The sequence below is a fragment of the Aspergillus steynii genome (genome assembly GCF_002849105.1).
Source record: "Aspergillus steynii IBT 23096 chromosome Unknown P170scaffold_1, whole genome shotgun sequence".
Lineage (NCBI taxonomy): Eukaryota > Fungi > Ascomycota > Eurotiomycetes > Eurotiales > Aspergillaceae > Aspergillus > Aspergillus steynii.
In genome coordinates, this window is record NW_020194398.1 from 3,000,412 (window position 1) to 3,018,755 (window position 18,344).

General features: G+C 52.1%; 9 protein-coding genes across 9 annotated transcripts; 2 read left to right on the forward strand and 7 right to left on the reverse strand.

Moving 5' to 3' along the window:
* Positions 1 to 704: 704 nt before the first annotated feature.
* P170DRAFT_432227 (uncharacterized protein) lies at positions 705 to 2,090 on the reverse strand. The gene is made up of 2 exons (XM_024848216.1): positions 1,696 to 2,090; positions 705 to 1,579 (listed from the first exon to the last, which is right to left on the reverse strand). The coding sequence occupies exons 1-2, from the start codon at positions 1,823 to 1,825 to the stop codon at positions 927 to 929; spliced, it is 783 nt and encodes a 260-aa protein (XP_024709901.1). The 5' UTR covers positions 1,826 to 2,090; the 3' UTR covers positions 705 to 926.
* A 624-nt stretch (positions 2,091 to 2,714) lies between these two features.
* Positions 2,715 to 4,185, reverse strand: P170DRAFT_442677 (mannose-6-phosphate isomerase, class I; the record flags this gene model as incomplete). The annotated part of the gene is made up of 4 exons (XM_024850475.1): positions 2,715 to 3,659; positions 3,752 to 3,895; positions 3,957 to 4,058; positions 4,147 to 4,185. The coding sequence occupies 4 exons, from the start codon at positions 4,183 to 4,185 to the stop codon at positions 2,715 to 2,717; spliced, it is 1,230 nt and encodes a 409-aa protein (XP_024709902.1).
* Positions 4,186 to 4,518: 333 nt separating this feature from the next.
* Positions 4,519 to 5,908, reverse strand: P170DRAFT_432228 (uncharacterized protein). Its single transcript, XM_024848217.1, has one exon. It carries the CDS (start codon positions 5,590 to 5,592, stop codon positions 4,717 to 4,719), a length of 876 nt encoding a protein of 291 aa, XP_024709903.1. The 5' UTR covers positions 5,593 to 5,908; the 3' UTR covers positions 4,519 to 4,716.
* Positions 5,909 to 6,213: 305 nt separating this feature from the next.
* P170DRAFT_21371 (uncharacterized protein) lies at positions 6,214 to 6,753 on the forward strand. The gene has a single exon (XM_024842825.1). The coding sequence runs from the start codon at positions 6,278 to 6,280 to the stop codon at positions 6,575 to 6,577; it is 300 nt and encodes a 99-aa protein (XP_024709904.1). The 5' UTR covers positions 6,214 to 6,277; the 3' UTR covers positions 6,578 to 6,753.
* P170DRAFT_432229 (putative Patatin family phospholipase) lies at positions 6,553 to 9,735 on the reverse strand. Its single transcript, XM_024848218.1, has 3 exons — positions 9,182 to 9,735; positions 8,215 to 9,059; positions 6,553 to 8,153 (listed from the first exon to the last, which is right to left on the reverse strand). Exons 1-3 carry the CDS (start codon positions 9,452 to 9,454, stop codon positions 6,929 to 6,931), a joined length of 2,343 nt encoding a protein of 780 aa, XP_024709905.1. The 5' UTR covers positions 9,455 to 9,735; the 3' UTR covers positions 6,553 to 6,928.
* Positions 9,736 to 11,259: 1,524 nt separating this feature from the next.
* P170DRAFT_344400 (uncharacterized protein) lies at positions 11,260 to 12,365 on the reverse strand (the record flags this gene model as incomplete). The annotated part of the gene is made up of 2 exons (XM_024843456.1): positions 11,260 to 12,037; positions 12,118 to 12,365. The coding sequence occupies 2 exons, from the start codon at positions 12,363 to 12,365 to the stop codon at positions 11,260 to 11,262; spliced, it is 1,026 nt and encodes a 341-aa protein (XP_024709906.1).
* Positions 12,366 to 13,673: 1,308 nt separating this feature from the next.
* Positions 13,674 to 15,165, forward strand: P170DRAFT_442680 (putative extracellular exo-polygalacturonase; the record flags this gene model as incomplete). Its single annotated transcript, XM_024850476.1, has 5 exons — positions 13,674 to 13,940; positions 13,999 to 14,184; positions 14,247 to 14,427; positions 14,495 to 14,688; positions 14,746 to 15,165. The coding sequence occupies 5 exons, from the start codon at positions 13,674 to 13,676 to the stop codon at positions 15,163 to 15,165; spliced, it is 1,248 nt and encodes a 415-aa protein (XP_024709907.1).
* A 48-nt stretch (positions 15,166 to 15,213) lies between these two features.
* P170DRAFT_373887 (PhzF family phenazine biosynthesis protein) lies at positions 15,214 to 16,373 on the reverse strand. The gene is made up of 3 exons (XM_024845263.1): positions 16,294 to 16,373; positions 16,211 to 16,238; positions 15,214 to 16,125 (listed from the first exon to the last, which is right to left on the reverse strand). Exons 1-3 carry the CDS (start codon positions 16,316 to 16,318, stop codon positions 15,252 to 15,254), a joined length of 927 nt encoding a protein of 308 aa, XP_024709908.1. The 5' UTR covers positions 16,319 to 16,373; the 3' UTR covers positions 15,214 to 15,251.
* A 216-nt stretch (positions 16,374 to 16,589) lies between these two features.
* On the reverse strand, positions 16,590 to 18,306 carry P170DRAFT_452335 (uncharacterized protein). The gene has a single exon (XM_024851259.1). It carries the CDS (start codon positions 18,104 to 18,106, stop codon positions 16,730 to 16,732), a length of 1,377 nt encoding a protein of 458 aa, XP_024709909.1. The 5' UTR covers positions 18,107 to 18,306; the 3' UTR covers positions 16,590 to 16,729.
* Positions 18,307 to 18,344: the final 38 nt, after the last annotated feature.

Consider the following 18,344-nt stretch of genomic DNA (forward strand, 5'->3'; position numbering starts at 1 on the left):
GTTGACCTTACAGTAGGCCCTGTACTAGAACTGTGCAGGTGCACTCTTGCGGACTTGGGTGCAGAATGGACGACAAGTACTTTGGTGCCGGGAGATTCAAGAGCCAGTCGCGACAAGGAATTGTCCTTCCTGATCAGGTCAACCTCAGCCTGCTAGACAGGGATAGTATTTGGAATGGGAATGAGGAGTGATAATTGATTAATTCGTTTGCCGGTGGCTTTGAGGACGAGACGTTGGCAGTCCGGCGATTCCTCGGCGTCGTGCCGTCGGAGTGTCTAGTTGTCTAGTAACGGTCTGGAGAGCTAATGACAGTTGCTCCTTCAAAGCTGGACCTGTTGGTCCGGAGTATTAGTTTGTATCTTTCGACTCTCTCCCCTGGCATTTGGCCTATACCTTTTGCTCTTCTGCTGTATCATATCCGTTCTCCTTGCTAGTGTGCGAGAAATGAAATCATCTTTCAATCAACACTGTCGTCCATCTTGATCTGTTTGATCGTTTTATCTGCTCTTGTGAATAGACCGTCTCTTAACGACATACCACTTACCTCAAATGAAGCCTTTCAGCCTTAAAGTGGGCGAAATGCAGGACACAGAACACCACATCTGCTGTGTCTCCATCAAGTCAGTTCCCTCGGGTCTACAAGGCCATCCGTCACCTGACAGAAGGCAATCAGAGGGCATGTGAATACAGCAGACCTAATGCTCAGCAGAAAGATCAGTCCAAATTTTGTATTTCATGTCCATCCACCGAGGAATGACAAGTCATTATCATTACTTCATACCATGGACTCCATGAGTATCCCATCAAACGAGTGAGTTATCCCAACCCAGTCCCAAACGCCAATCCAATTGAATCCCAGACGCCATCCAAGCACTTCAATCCAAGCCCATTCATATCTCATCATAGCAGATCAGATCACCAGATCATCACAGATTGGTAATCAACCTCGACAGAACCGGTTTCGGCCGTCGTGGTCCTCGCACCCCTTGACCGGATGATGCCTCCCCTCCCTCCGACTCCATCGACCTCGGCCCCTCCGGCGACGCCCTACCCAGGGACCCTCCCCTCTGATCCGAAGGCAGGTCCAATCCCCCGATATACGTCGTCGAATTTCGATGTGGATTGGCCCCCGACCCGGACCCTGACATGGACAATGACCCTCTACTGCTACCCTTCTTCCACGACGGCTTAACGGCCGCTGGCAACGTACTGATCCCGATACCCGAGTACCTCGAGGGATCATACACAGGCAGAGGCTGATAAGCAGGAGGGGGAGAGACAGAGTCGTGCGATTCCCTTCGTTGCCTTTGACTTTGACTTTGATTCTGATGCTGACCCGGTTCTGGCCCTGGACCTGGATTCTGCTCCAGCGACTGCGGCGCTCCGCCATACGTCCACGACAGCGACGACGAGGCCCTCGTATCTCCTAGCTCCAGATCCCCCGGGGCGAACCCATACGCTTTGTACCCGTGCCCGCTTGTCCCGTCGGCGGCGTGCGCGGCCAGAACTCGTTCCTCGTACCGACGGATGCGATCCCATTTGCGTTTTTTGAGCAGGACGAAGAGGATGCCAGCGGTGACTGTGCCGTGTGGTTAGTCTTTTGTTCTGTTACACAAGGCGAATAAAGGTGGGGTAAAGTGTCAATGTGCAGGTAAGATGGAGGGGCGCATAAGTCGGGTGGCTGGAGAGACGTACTCGCTATGGCGGCTACACCACCGACGACGACGCCGATGATAATCCTGTCCCGCGATGCATTGGAAGAGGAGGAGGTGTCGGTCGATTCAGGGTCTTCATATCGGATGTGATTGAGATGAGGAGCGTTCATGGTGAGTTCTCCCGGCCGCGCGGATTAATTAGGGCACGCTGAGGGCGAGTGACTGGACTTCCTAGGGCACCGAGACCAATGATAAACCCATCAACAGACCGACAGTTCGTTCCAGGCTCAAGGGCAAGGGTAAAGTCCAAAGCGAAGCCAACAAAAAGGAATGAGGAAATAAAACGAAGAACACGAACCCCGAACACCAACCGTTCGTGCTTAAAAGAAAGGCAAGCAAGCCAGCAAGCACTTAAGCTCCCCAGCACAGACCCTCGTTTCAAGAGCGAGTTCCCCTCTCTCATGCATCCCGTCAGCTATTTTAAACTCGAAACATCCCCCCGACCAGATCGGATCAATTGACCCGAAATTCTGCGAATCCTGCTCGCACCGGCGGCCTGTCAGACGGCGAAACAGCCGAGTCCAGCTCCCCTCCCCACCCAAAAATAGCCCAAAATTAACAGAAATAGCAGCGGAAGGATCCATAACTCTGCAGGATCCGGGAGACTCACTGGAGGGGAGGGCCTCGATAGGTGCGTGCCCAAGCGCCGACGTACAGCGCTGCTCGTGTCGGCGCCAATGAGCGCCAGCCATTCCCCGCTATTTGTGGGATGTTTGGGGAGATGCTATTAAAAGATCCGAACGAGTGTGATTGGGATGAGGATTGTGATTATCTGACAGATCACGGAGGATAAGGAATAACGAACAGCGTTCGAGCATTCGCGAACCCTTGGAGAATTAATCCTCTGCTGTTTCTAGCCTACCAGCATACTATAGATCAGCCCATGGATGTACAGGGCCCATACATTAAATAGACAAATCTCAGCAGTCTATCACTAGCCTCAACACCCTAATTCTTCCCCAAATGCTTATTTCCCCAAGCCCTACTCCGTCCTAACATCTACTCCGCATACGGTCTATACAACGCCAACCCCTTCAGCGACTCAAATTCCAACTCCACGCCCTGCCCGATAAAAAATACCGCTCCCTCCTTGACCTCCCACTCCTTCCCCTCGCCCTTCATCCTGCCCTCTCCCTTCGTCACAACCAACAAACTCGGCCCCCCAATCGCCTCATGCCTCTCCACCTCCCCACCCCCCAACCACGTCGCCAGCACATTAAACTCCCCAAACGGCGGCGCATACACATCACTCCGTCCCAACAGCCCCTTCCCACTCTTCTGCCTGCGCAACACAACCTCCCCCACACCATGCGGCTTGAAACTCAGCGCCTTGGCAAACAACCCAACACTGTCGCGGTCCGGCCGCGGACAAAACCCCGTGTTGAGCACATTATCCGACCGCGCCATGCACTCGACGATATCGCCCGACAGCCACGCATGCACACTATCCGCCGGGACACAGACGGCCTCGCCCGGCCCGATCGCCATGTAATTCATCAGCAGCGCGGCGACGAGGGTCCCGTTGTCGTACTCGGTGTATTGTGCGCGTAGCCGGCGCAGCAGGCTGGGGATGTAGGCGTTCGACGGCCCGAACTGCGCCTCTGGGAGGGCTTGCAGCTCGGAGATGGTCTGCGAGACGATGTTGGGTTGCAGGGAGAGGAAGGTCTGGCAGATTTGGCGCAGGTCGGAGTCGGTGAATTCGGTGTGGTGGACGGGGGCGGATTGGGAGGGGAGGTAGCGTGATAGCGGGGGGAGGGCCATGATGGAGCCGATCTGGGACAGGGGCTTGAAGCCGGCGAAGAGCTCGAAGTGCGAGAGCGCGATGGCGATCTCGGGCTTGTGGTTGGCGTCGCCGAATTGGTGCGGGTCTTGGGCGTGCAGCTTCTCGGCGAGGGACTTGTCGGGGTGGATTTGGAGAGGGAGGGCTTTGGCGAAGGAGAGGATCTAGGGATTGTTAGAGGGACTGGTATCGTTATCGTCGAGACGTGAGGTTGCGGGTGGTGGTAAGTGTGTATAGATGGGATGTGAAGACTCACCTTCGGGAGGAACGGGATCTCCGCGCCGCTCTTCTCCAAGGTCGCTTTGCCCACGAGCTGCGGGTTCTTCTTCAGGTAGTCGGATAGCAGTTCGCCGGTGGAAAGGAGTCGAGAGGGGACGGTGGGATATGTGCCTATCCACATCTATTCGGGGATGAGTCTTGTCCGGGAACGTGAACCGGGTCGAGAGAAACAGGCTACTCACCTCGGAATATGTCTCGTCATCCTTGAGACCTTCCGTGCCAGGGGTCTTGGACCAGAGCTGTCCAGCAATGGAGTCATTGCCTTTCTTGCCCCAGGGGTCGTGCTGGAGATGCGTGGTTAGTATACGGGATAATGTATAGCTGCGGATATTCGGATTGAAGGGAGGGGGAAGGGGCGAGAAAAAGACATACCTTGCACTCGCACTTCAATTGAACTATGGAATCGGCCATTTCGTATGAATTTCTAGTACTTGGGTATATGGTTCTCGACCTGGTTGACAGAAACCATCGATTCGGCTCTTATACTACATGCGAAACCAGTGTATGTATGTTGGCAGGCCGCGTTGCCACGACGTCATGATTAGACACGGCTATTTCGTCACAGCCAGATCACTCATCTCCAATGTCCAGGATAACATGATTCTCCGGACCTTCGTTGCATCTCGATATCTTTTTATGGAGCACGGGCCAATCACAGGCAGCGATTGGGATCTCGTCAGGTTGACGTCAACGAATGCGCTCGACTTACTAACAGTCTAACGGTCTAACGGTCTGGAAGTGAGATGTAGTCCATATTCATAGTATTCATAATCTCTTGATAGCTCATTCATATGTTCATATGGCCCATTATCAATGTGCGTTAAATCAACCGCCAACGCCTAACCCTGGCTCCGGTATGCTTAAAAAGAAAAACAAAAAGATCCGCCAAAATGCAATCCAAACGAAACAAAAATCATAAAAGCTCCCGCAAGAAGATATTTCTCATCCATAAATCTCATCCGCATCAGGAACCATGTCCGTAGTCATGTACCTCGTACTGGATCGATACCTCTTCTTCTCGGACGAGGAAGCGCCGGTATTGCGCCCTCCGAAGAGGGAACTCGCTCGCTGGCTGAAATCCGAGCTACTGCGGTATCCGGACCTCGAGAGACGAGAAGATGATCGACCGGGTCGATGCGAGCAGTACTCGTCCTCGTCTTCCTCGTTCAGGTCGTCAGAGTACATGGTCTGTCTGTCGCGGTCGCGACGATCGACGTTGACGCCGAGACGCACGCTCTCCCGCGATCGGGAGAAGGAAGTAGACGAGGAGGAGGATGAGTAGGGCGACGGCATCCCCATGTCTTCTGCGTACCGCGGCGTGGCGGGGATATACCGAAACCGAGGCGAGGGATGGTCGTGCGTCGCGGAGTGCTCGGCCACCTCGGTCGGATAGTCTTGATGGATAGGCTTATATGCGAACTCGGTTCGACTGGCCCGGTTGCTCTCGGGGCCGGCGAGTTCGTGGCCCGTGCTGTCTACTGCATGCCTGGAGCGAGGTGCGAGGCGCACTGACAGACGACGAGGGTTCAATGTGCTCATGGAGAAGGTGCTTTGCCGGGATGAGTTGACATGTCTAGTCGATCGCGTCGAGGGAACGTGGTCCTCGACGTGGGAGGCAGAGCCCCGGGGCGGGTGCTCGGGGACGAAGCCAGGACCGTAGCCTAGGGTGCGATGGGACGTCTGATGGGGATTGTCGAATTGGTTCCAAGACCCGTCGGTGGGAGCTGAGATGGTGACGTCGCCCCATCGTTCGTGGAGAGGCTTGTAGGCGTCGGACTTGCGCAAGCGGTTGAGCGGACGGCTAACAATGCTTGCCATGGTGACTTTATTCAAAGATGTCGAGATGAGAAAGGACGAAAGGAGAATGAAGATAGATGCAGAAGCCTGTATCCAAAGTCCAATCCGGTAACCAAATCAACCAGAGGCTTCTAATCGAAGAATCATGACAGCCGCTGACGGCCAGTTGCTTTGCTATACAACAACAAAAGCCCAAGTGAACTCAGCACAGACCAAAGCAAAAGCCCAGTAAGGTTTGCGCCCAGCCTTCCTTCGAGTTTCAACAATTCCAATTCGATCCATCCATTCAATCCTGCTAGCGGGCGGAACGGTCGATATAAAAGCTTATCCATCCAGATTGATCCCACGAACCTACCGACGAATCCGTAGGGGACTGTTTCAGAGCGTCGCATTGCATCGTGGATCCCTGCAAGTGAGTTTCCAACATTAGAAATCCGTAAATCACCCACAGCGTCACGCTCGCCGGTCATAGGATAGGCGCCCACACCAGCGACGGCCGTCTGCATTAGCCCGAGGGCGATCGTCGTCCGGAACTGCTGTGATTTGTCTGGCTCGTGTTTCCATTCTTAGCAAAATAATCTGGAACTGGTCTATATTAAGGAACTAACAGGGTCTAGGCTCCAGTAATTAGCGCCGTTCATGGGAAGCGGGCGTGGAGGGGGGAGGTTAATTACTTTAGTTCACAAGCAAAGCCCAAATTTAGAACATGAGGGAAGCGAGAGCGAGTCACTTGCATTGGGCGAGGCGCCGGACAAGGATGTTGAAACAAGCCACTGCGGATCCCCGGCGGATCGCTGGCAGAGCTCTTGCTTTGCAGATGCCCCGATCTGTGCGAGCGATCGTGACGTCGAAGGCGGCTATGCAATGTCATGTAGGTCAGGAAAGGAAAGTCGTGTCGCTCGTATGTCCAGTGGACTTTGTGTCGCCGAGACACCTTACGCGCGGAATACAGATATTAGGAGACGCTGCAAGAGTTGCAAGACAGTGTACATGGTATCTATGTTGACTCCTCTCAGTAACGCCGGTCTTCGAGATATAATGCAAGTGTGAGGTAGTGCGAGGGCGGCGTTAAACAGATCTAGGGAATCCCTAGGAAGGACCAAACTCCAAGGCTCGATAATGCGTGGGGTAACTAGATTCAAAATGCACGGCAAATGACTGAAAAAAGCAAAAAGAAGGTGACCAAGCGAAAATGAGGGGTCATCAAACGAAACGAAATCTGTCGCCAGCAGAAAGCTCCCCAGGAGCGAGTCAAAACATGGGTTTTAAATGTAGACGTCAAAATGACCTCGAATCTGTCTCAGACCAGATCTCCTGCTCTGAGAAAGACGCCGGTCATTTTCCAAAGCCAATGAAATCAGTTCTTAAGGTAGTGAAACGATGTATACGGAGCCCCCGCCGCCTTGGTAGGCGTCATCTGTAGCAGATGATTCTGATTCTGTGTCGGTGACATCGTCTTTGTGGAGGGTGTTTGGTCCAACGAAGAGGGTGGGTCCGTCGGCCGGGAGGAATGGCGAGAAAGCGCCCCAGTGGACAGTCGTCGAGAGTAGAAGGTGTGCGGCGAGACAGGCCAGTGGATCGGACGGTCAGAAGGTCTCGACTCCCCAGACGCCGGCTGTTGCATAAGCCCGGGTCGTTGCAGAGACGGCAGCAGCGGCTCGTCATCGCCGTCCGAATCCGCGAGGGATGACTCGTCGCTGGGACTGGGGAAGTGGCTATGTGGGCTCCCCGCGTGACGCTCGTGCTCAGGCTCCAACTCGTGGTCTGTCGACATGTCCGGCGAAGCGCTGGAGGACACAGCGCTGCATGTTCTCCTCAGCTCCGGTCGCATTGCGTGAGCCGCATTTAATTTCATCTTTTTGGCTTTTTCAACCTCGTGGCCGTATGAGCTTCTGCGGTTGAGCACGGCCCGTCGCACTCCATTGCGGTCGAGATTCTCTGACTGCCGGTCGGTCAAATGAAGAGTTCTCAAATCCACCTGACTCCGACTGAAGGTGACTCGAGTTCGCATTTTCTGAATAGCCGAGTCCAAGGCCAGTTCGATAGCACAGTGGTTTCGGATCTCCCGGATCTTCGGCCATGTCGCTCGCTCTCCACTGAGACACGCCTCCAGCATGAATTCTGTCGTCGGGTTCTTTAGGATGAGTGGGAAGTGATTGTATGGAACGTCGGGGTATATGTTGATGTCCCCGGAGTATTTCTGATTCACGATCGAGATGGCTTTGCTAAGCGAGGTTGGGAAAATTCCCATCTCCGCCATAACCATCATACGATGCAGCAATTCATCCTTCGCCAGCTGGGTTGCATTCTGGACCCAGTTCAAAGTACGAGAAGGAGCCTTCGTCTCGTTGGGATCAACGCTTTTAGGAAGGAATGGAACCACATGCGGATTAACCTGCGACACGATGAAATGGTTCACGTTGAACATTTCCGATAGACGGGTCATTGGCAGATCCCCGTCGACCGAGCCATCGATGTACTGTCGACACAGGTCATACCAAGGAACCACTTCCCCGGTCTGGGGATCTTTCGCCATCAGGTCGAATGGTCGAAACACCAAGGGAACCGAGCAGGAAACGGCACTAGAGAAAAAGAAAGTCAGTCGTTACTTCCAAGACGCAGAAAAACAATCGAGAAACTTACACCGCAGACCAGATGAGCACATTAGGCGCGGTGATATAATTCAACAGCCTGGGCAGTTCGTAGATCCCCGCACTGGAGACGCAAATGTTGAGAATGCGACGTGTGCGGTTATACGCCTCCTGGAATGTTATATCGCCCAACCAGCCTCGCATGAACTTGGCCAGATGCTGGATATCCATAAAGGTTCCATGCTTCAAGATCCGCGAGATCATCTGCAGAATACTCTCTGTTCCATCATCCTCACCGAAGACGTCGAAGTCTCCATAGGCGAAATTTTCCAGCAGTTCGGGAATCTCTTCCTCCGTGCGGGTGCAGAAAACGGAACACACGATGCTGCCCGCCGAGGCACCGGACATGATGCGAGGAAGGAGGTTGGCCTGCCAGAGAGACTTGAGAACGCCAATGTGATTCATCCCAAACGTACCCCCGCCCGAGAATAGCAAAGCGCTGCGTCCAAAGGCTTGTCGCGCCGCGAGAAGTTGGTCCAGAATATACCTCAGTTCCAGCCCGTCGCATCGGCCCTTCCCCGCAAGATCGGCCAGCGTCGAGATCGTCTCGACGGCCTCCGTGATGTATTTATCGACAAGCACCTTGGTTCCCGCATGGGAGTGGCTGTAGAGGGCGGGGTTGGACATGTTGCCCAAATCGCGGCTTAGTGACGTGCGGATGAGGAACAACATGCGACTGACATCGGAGCTGGCGCGCGCATCCTGGAGTTGTTTCAGGCGTTCTTGTATCAGACAGGCATCGTATTCGGTGCTCTCGAACGTCTTCTTCCAGGATTCGTGATCCTCCAGCTCATCCAACTTGGAGGCACAATCCTTCCACTCCTCGTACAACACAGCCTGAAGCATCGGAATCGAGTCAGATCAATGACACGCGATAATAATCCACGGATTCTGCGCAGAACAAACGAAAATAAAAGACAAAAGAAATGGAGAAAAAGAGAAAGCGGTCATGCACTTACGGTGCGCATTTTGAAATATAGCGACTGGCGGTGGGCCTCCGTTTCGGTAAGGCCATTGTGATTCTCCTTGGGACGATCCGACTCGGAAGTGCCATACCACCTATCACCGGCCCAGGCCAAAGAACCCTTAACCACAGAAGACAGGGATGGCAGCGAAGTGCGCTTCAGTAGCGAATTTCTTTGGCTCAGCGCGACCGGTTTCGGCTTGGGGTTGCGTCTGGCCTTGACATGGCATTGCGGGCGCACTAAGGCGCGATCAGGAAACAGAGACATGGCGAACGTCCATTTATCTGAACCCAAATTGGCTCTCAACCTAGGTAGGACTTTTGATTCGAGGGGAAAGAAAAGAAGGAAAAAGGAAAGAAAGAAAAGACAGATTCCAGAGATGGACAGGAAGAAAGAAGAACGTGGATACACCGTCAAACAAAAGGATGGCAAAGGGTCCAGTGAACAAACTAGCGGTAAAATCGAGAATAGGGTTAGCGAGATCAGTTCACAGGTCAAGGTCCAAGGTGTCCCATCAATCCGAATCTCCCCCATGTTTTTGGCGGGTCATCTGGGGAATATTCTTCAGCTCCGCCATTCACGCGCAGAGGAAAGACGGGGAATCCGCGCGATGACTGACTGGCCGGGCGACGTCACGAGCACTCGCTTCCCCGTGATTGCCGATCGCCACCGTCTTTTTTATTTTATTTTATTTTTCTTTCGTCTTCTTCTGGTCGCATCGGCTTCTCATTATGACATACCGTCATTGGAGACATCCGATCTGGATATTCTCGAGTTATCTGACTGTGCACATATGGATAGGATCCGCCTCTTCTTCCTCTTCCTCCGTCAGTCGGTCTAAAGGCTGAACATTGAGACTCCCCACCCCCACAATTTGGGGTAAGCGGGGCATCTTCTCAGGTACAGTCAGGCTGCCGATTTTACGGTCCTGGTCATCCCACCTTATTTATGTTGGAGATCATTTCTCTGTGTGGAATTCGGTCATTCGAGGTCACTACAATCCTACATAACCTCGAAATATTCTGAAATCTTCTGAAAATGCACACATCCCGATCATCACCGTCCTGCAGTTGAAGATCGGAGGGGCATCCCGGTGGGCCATCGACCGGGGTTCATGCACGATAACATCAGTGCTCAGCTGGATGGAGGCCCGGAAACTTGGAACGGCAGTACTGGTGATCAAAACAGACTAATCTGTTTCAGTCATCGTCTTTGCCTATAATCCCTCATCTGAGTAATCCTCTGCAACCCAATGTCCCCAGCTCGGATGCTCTCTCTGCCGCCCTCTGGCGGGCAGCCACGGTGGTCATGTTCTATTATAGTGGTCCAGCTGTCTAGGTTAATGACCATAGAGAGCTGCGGGGTAATGAAAACCAAAACCAACTAGCGGAATCAAGTAAAGGCATAAAGATAGAATGAAATCGGAAATCGATGGATGCTGAGAAAAACGGTCGGATCGCGCCTCAATTCTCCACGCCGAAGAACCTCTCCTCCCGAAAGTCAGGCGGTCATTTCCTTATCATCTAGATTGCTTCTGCAGAGGTCAATCCGTGCAGCCGCCACAATCTAGTCGCCAAGAAAAAAGCCCTTGTCTGGACGCTGCAGGTTTAGCCGGTGATCTAGATACGCAACCCGGATGGATGCCACCTGTTTCTAAGAAAGGGAATATAGGAGTCATGGATACAAAAAGGGTCGTAGCCTGAACAGAACGAGTCCTCGAGAGTTGTTGCAGACCCAAGTATAGGTAAAGACGTGACTCGATGACCGGCCGTGAGGCACAAACAATCCGAATCCTACCCAACCCGAATGAACCCTGTCCAATAGCGGCACTCGAGTCATCACGTCCATACCATATCTACCTATTGTAGAGTGAGAAGTGAGAACGAGTAAGAGACTGGCGGTCTCTTCCCAGAAGCCGCAGGACGTCATGCGAACATGCCAGTTTCACATGCTTTGCGACCGTTCGTGACATGTGAAAGGCCAGGCTTTCTCAGACTGCTGGTGACTAATGATTACGGACATATGCCCTCTACTGCATCTCACTGCAATGGATCATTCGCATGAGCAGCACATCAATGTATCTGACGCAACCACTCCCGGAGAGTAGCTCTGGCCTCAGACTCCGCACCGTGCTCCCTCCAGAAGTGTCCAGCCCCGTCGATTTCGGCCGACTGGAACTGACTACCGGGGACGCGCGCCAGCTCCTCCGACCACTGACGCAGCTTATTGGTGGAAGTAAAGGTATCATGACTACCATAAATGGCCAGGGTTGGGTTTGCACGGAGCTGGTCAGTTGGCTTGGGACAAGGGATATGCCTCCCCTCGGCGGAAGTCTGTGCTCCGACAATCAACGACAATTTGGAAAATACTGTCAAGAACATATTGATCGGAGGCAGAAGAGGTGAAATCAGAAGATAGGAGATCCTTGCGCGCGAGATACGGAGAGCTCCCTTGGAATTTGACGCCTCCGGAGATGCCGATAGTCGGTCTGGAGATTTTTGGATATCTGATGACAGCGCAAAAACTTTCTCTGCTTCTCGGCGGATCTGATAGGAAGCAGTTTCAGGGGTACTATTCTCAAAAAGATCGGCAATGACACCAATTGCCGGGAGATGCGATGCGATCATTGATCCATACGAATACCCGCCTAATACAAGATGGATCTTCGCAGGTCCCTCTCCAGACCCGGTCTGGGTCGTATCTACCGTGTCTTCTGGCTCCGGGTTTGATGAAATGAGTCGCGTTCTTAGAAGCTGCAAATAGCAGAGCATGAACCCGTAGAAAGAGACATAATCTGCCAGCTCAGGCCGTGCTGTCCAGCTAGTACTCCCCTCCGATTCTCCGGCTCCTCTATAAACAAGTGTGTTGCATTAGCGTGGATCTGTCCAGCCTCCAAGTCCCAGCCGTAAAGCTGGCAAGGTGGTGTTTACCGAAAATTAAAAGTCCCCAGCACGTAGCCGGCATCGAGGAGTTCACTCCCAACAAAATTCACGACGGGGTCATCGTAGCATCCACCCAGGGTGGCATATGGATGGGCAACTATAGCTCCGGATATTGGGCCCCGGTGTGGATTTTCGGGCGCACTCAGTTGGCGGGGCACGTGGAGGCGGCAATCAAGTTGAATACCATCGTAGACTGATGGGATGGTGAAAGTATAAGTGGGTTGAGGGAGATACATATCACCGGAATCAAATTTGCGGCGCTGCGATGAGTGTTTAGCGACATACCATCATCCCCAAGAATGGATGGTGAACGCAAGCTGGCGAACTCCCGCCGATTTGGAGAAAGAAAAGAAAAGCGGGTCCAACCGCCCATAAGGCATCATTCAGGCATCAGCCCTGCATACACCCAAATAACTCCTGGATTTTTCAAATTCATAATTTCAGTGTAAATAATCTGCTTGAGATGTTTCCTTGTCATCAATTCTACTATGCATTAGTGAATTTTCTGTGTGCATCGGTATGAATTTCATTTGAAAGAGTTTTCTCACGGCACTCCAGGACAATATATTTATTTTCTTCCCCACGTTTGTCTTGTTGGTTGGAATTTGCTCTTATGTCAGGTCCTCGACCCCAATAGCGTTAGCAAAATTCGGGATAAACAGAAAATTTAAAACCACTATAGCAATCTGGTCGTATTGGGTGCTGGTTGTGTGTTTTTTGCCTCTGAAGGTTAATGCTCGAGTCAATTCCGTTGTCTCCACAACAAGGCGTGGACGCTCATTCCCATTGATAGCAAAAACTTTACTCCAGCCATTTTTGACTTCGATTATCCTTTTCTTTTGACCTTCGGAGGCGACAAATTTCCCTGTCGCCGAACTACTTTCCGCTCACAGCAAAGTCTAGGACGAAAGGAGGACACAGCACGCTGCGTCGGATCAATGGATATGCCAGAGCAACATCTGCTCACTCTTTATGCAAAAATTCTCTTCGCTACTACCAATAACAGTGGTCTGCTCATGTGTCGATGCAAACAGGACAAGACGAGGGGCTAATGGTTCCCTGGCCGAACTCGGTGTCTTCTTGTCCGAACATTTCACGCTAGAATGTATTGGCGACTGCTGATCTCTGGGGGAGTTGCGTTTCCTATGGCCTTTGGATTCAATCCTGGATAATCCGTCGGTTAACGGAGCGTGTAGAACCGAGCCCCGGGGGTGTACTCTATTAGTCTAAGCAAGTGACATACTCCTAGCCAGAATATGCGGGGAACCAGCTGGGCAGAAGACGTTGTTAGGTGAGCTAATCATGCAGATAGTTTGAAGGCAACATATGTTGTTTTGCTAAAAGTCCATATTCCTGGTACGTAATTTGCTCATTCGCGGATTAATCTGACAGGAAGCCCGCAGCACTTCCTCCGACCTGATGATCATCCTAGGAGTAAGTGTATGCAGCATGGAGAAAGGGCCCATCAAGTATATATTCTGGGGCCCTCGACAACCTCTCGAGCTTATGATGGTCAAAGACTCATCTGGACTTTTGGGAACAATATGTCTCTTTTGTTCATCTTCTTGCTCTTTATCCTGCCAGTCTTCGCTGCCCCAGCTGTCAAAGTTGAGACCGTCGACGGCCGAAAGACATGCACGGTGACCAGTGTAGGAGACGAACAAAATGACGTCCCGAACATCCTGTCCGCATTCAAAGAGTGTGGTTCGTCAGGGACCGTGATATTTCCAGAAGGGGAAAACTACTGGATCGCTGAGAGATTTACAGTGGATGCTGAAGATGTGGATATTGAGTGGAGAGGGATATGGACGGTACGTTGTCTCCCAACGGCGCACTGGATTTAAACTTATTTGTGCTGATTGATCCTAGTTCTCTGACGATATCGAGTATTGGCGAGAAAATTCATACCCTATCACTTTCCAAAACCATGCGGCCGGTTTCATTCTGAAGGGAAATGGCATTCATATCAATGGGCATGGCACCGGTGGAATCAATGGAAATGGAGATCTCTGGTATACCGACGAGGCTGGAACTACTAAACCAGGCCGGCCGATTGTGAGTTCCTCGGCTAAGTCATGGCTGTTATTAGAGAGACTGACTGGAAAATCAACCTCAAGCCATTCCAACTCTGGAACATCAGCAATGTCATTGTTCAAAACTTTGCAGTCCTCGAGCCTCAGCTCTGGGCGATCAATATCATGAATGGTACAAATCTCGAATTCGAGAATATCCACGTTAACGCCACTGCTACAAAAGCACCTTCTGGCAAGAATTGGGTCCAGAATACAGATGGTTTTGGTATGTACAAAATTCCCCCTCTCTAGGCGCGTGCTCTCAGCATATAGACACTGACATACATGAACAGATACAATGGACACAGAAAATGTGCGACTGAAGAATTTCACGTATACCGGAGGTGACGACTGCATTGCAATCAAACCTCGATCCTACAACATCCACATCGACGGGGTGGTCTGCAATGGCGGAAATGGCGTTGCGATAGGCAGTCTCGGCCAGTACCTTGAAGACTCGAGCGTCGAGAGCGTGTTCATGCAGAACGTCAAGGCTAGTCCCAAACCCCCTCTTATTTAAACGAAGAAGAGCTGACGAAAGAAGGTCCCACGAACCCGCTTTGGTATCTACATAAAAACATGGATAGGCGAACTCGTCGAACAAGACGGCTACGAGAGCGGAGATCAGCCCAGAGGAGGCGGATGGGGAAACGTCCACAACGTTACGTTCTCTGGTGTCGACGTGACAAATGCCAGCAGAGCCGTTTTCATCACCCAGAACGAAGGAAATAATGGGTCGTTTGCCGGAACCAGCAAGATGGAGATTTCGAATATTGCTTTTGACCGGTTCACGGGCACCTTGGCCTCAACCAGCAACAAAATTGGCATCAGCTGTAGCAAGGTTTATCCTTGCTATGACATTGCCTTCAGTGACACGGCCGTGGAATCTTCGTCTGGAAACAATCTCACTGGGAAATGCACGTATGTGAAGGCAGATGGCGTTCATGGACTGTCCGGTTGCTAGTCGATAGAGTAACTCTAGAATGAATGGCAGTTGATATTGCATCTCATGACAAGAGCTCCTTACCAACATCCATCAACTATACCCATCTAATCGACATAGACCTTCCCCTCCGCCACAAAAGCAGCAGGGCCCGCAAGCTTAACACTCGAAACCCGACCCCCATCCTCAGCCAGCTCAATATCCACCACAATGTGACTGTCCCTTCCAATCTCTGACCCCTGATCGATCAAGAACCGATGCTTGCGACACTCTCCACCTTTCTGCAAAGCCAAATAAGCAGCAAGTGAAGATGAACCGCTGCCGCAGGCAGGATCCTCGAGGTTGATCGCGATCATGCGCACGCGAAGGTCCCAGATCATTGTATCACTCTCAACACGCGACCCCATGTTCCGATAATACATGGTCCCAACGAACGACGGGCCCCAGCCCTCGTCGAGATCGATCCGCGGGCTTTCCCCGGCACCGAGCTTGCCAAAGACGTCGGCATTTTCGGTCAAGTCGGCCAATACATAAGTGACTCCTTTCACGATGGACACTACAGGCCATGAGGTAGCAGCCAGCCCCGAAGCAGCACCTAGACAGGGCTGAACGGCCTTCAACGCCACGAGAGGTGCTTCCGTTGCATGCACGTGTATGTTATGCGGGACCTGCGCCGAGACAATCTGGCTGTCCGGGTCGAATTCAATCTGCACGGGTCCGGCTCTTGTCTCTAGGGTCTGAGTCCGACTCTGACCTGACAGCTTCCGGAAAAGTAGATGGCCGGTCCCGATGACCGGGTGGCCGGCGAATTCCATCTCATTGACGGGCGTGAAGATCTCAGCGCGAGGGTTCTGGTCTGGCCCTCCGCTGTGCAAAAAGACGGTTTCAGAGAGGTTAAATTCCCGGGCGATTTGTTGTTTGCGCTCTTGGGTTAGGGATAGGCTGCTGACGTCGACTACGGCGAGGGGGTTGCCTTTGAGTCTGTTGGGTTGTTAGTGCGCAGTTGGTAGGGTTAGCGGGTGCAAGAGCGAGAGTAGGTCGCGAATAACTGGAGAGATTCACGTACCTTTGCTCTGCAAAGACGTCGAGAATGACTGGATCTTATTAATATGATCTGTTGGTGGGGGTAGACAGTATGGGTATACTAACCGTATGAAGCCTGTGTTCCTGCCATTTTCTCAGTGCTGATCGATTGTTTGGATGTGGTCGATATAGTATTCTACAAGAGGCCTACGAGGTTCTATTGAAACTTATACCGATTGTCTGTTGGTCCGGAGGCTGTGAATCATCGTGGAATGAATCGAGATAATCGCCGGCTAGTATCGGAGTGGATCTCACGCCCTCTGAGTGACACTTCTTTTCCGCCGGAGAGCCTTCATTTGCGACGGTGAATTTTTCGACTGATTATGATTCGATAGTGTTGACTCTAGGTGAAAGTTTAATTCGTTTTGGAAATAAGTGTAATGAATTGTTTAGTATAGAATAATGTCTCCCATTAACCCCGCGCTATGCTTATCAATATTGTTTCGCGTTGCGTTGGTGTATCTTCAAAGAAGATACTTTTACCTTCTATGAAAACTATGTATCAGGACTCAGGCAGAAGCCAGGCAGGATCTGGATCTTCGTCATCCCCGGATCTAGAGACTGCATCGTGCGAATGATCCTCCGCATCCCTAAGTAAATCAGCAGGAGGCTCGGGATTGTCGACACCAAGAGGGTCAGCTTGGGAGTCATTGTCATCGTCATGGCGATTTTTCCGGGGCTCTTCTCGATCAGAAGACGGCCACAGATCTTCTTCAGATACGTTGAAGACGCCGAGCAGCATTTCCCTTGCTTCCCGTAGTGCTTCAAGTTCTGCCCCAATGCAGCAAACAAGGAGTCTCCAGTCTTTCTCATCTGCCAGTTCCAAGAATTGTTCCACACGGTCTGTTGTATTGCTCAGATCATCCAGGATAACCCGCGCCTGCTCATCTTCGGATCTGCTTCCAGAAGGTCCATCGGGCGCCAGGAGCTGGGACTGCCTCGTGATGGAGCGGTGCATTGCGGTCTTGAGTCTTTTTTCAAACCCCGTGACCTCTTTAACGACACGCTTCCACAAGCCACCTCCCTCCTCAAGTGCCTCTATTTCGGCATCGACTTCATTTTGACGCTTTTGAAATCTTGTTTGTTCCGCTGTCCAATGGTCTTGAGCCATGTGAAGGGTTCGACGTTTGTGATTCAACGAATAGAATGTTTGGCGGCCATTGTTAGTTGGCTGGGGTAGGATCGGAGGGTGCTGAAGGAATTTGCGAATGTCGGATTCCAGCAAGGCCAAGGATGCTTGGTAAGACGACAACTTGGATTCCACTTTATTCTCCAGTTGCGAAAGTTCTTGGGTAACCTGCCTCTGTCTCGCCTTCATTTGTGACAACCGAGTCTCCATTTCATGGATGTCCGACTCAAGCTGGTGGCCTTCATCTCGCAGCTCCCTGGAGCGTTGACTTTCCCCATCATTATGTATAGTAGATATTGCCCCTTCTAACCCGCCTCGTTTGGTGTCAAATACATCGATCTGTTGGAGCGCATCTTGTCGTTCATCGACACGAGTGGTGAGTACATCTCGCTCCTCCTCTCTCAGTTTCAGCAAGTCGGAGATGGATCGAAAGATCCCTTCCCGCGCTGCCCGTAGGCTGATCTTTTTGGCGGCGGGTTGTCTGATCGGAACTGTTGAAGGACCTTCTGCGTTGTTGAACCCTGAGCTGGGAGTACGACTCTCGCCGGACAGGGAGCTATCTTCTCCCGGCCCCTTGAGCCCAGCGAGGAGACCTTCGCTTTGCGCGTCGATAAGAGCCTGTAGATTACGTTCAAGGTGTTTTGCTTGACGATCAATATACACCAAAGGATCCTGGTGATGGGAGGATGCGCCGAGTGGAGGGGATTGTAGGCGGCGCTCCTGGCCTTGGGAGAATAATACCGTCGACATTGCGTCTAACAAAGGGGTGTGTCTGGTCTGGTCTGGTCTGGCCGAATGCGGTGGTTTCAACGGGATCGCGCTTCTCGCGTAGGGAAGAAGAGGCTGGTTGGGGCCGTAGAGCAGGAGGAGTTTCGAGAGTATGAAAGAAAACTGGGGCAATGAGGCCGGCCGACCCTTCTTAGCCCCGACGGCACCGCTGACCAGCAGTGTTTGCCCTTGTTGTCGCCGGTACTCGTGATCCGCGATC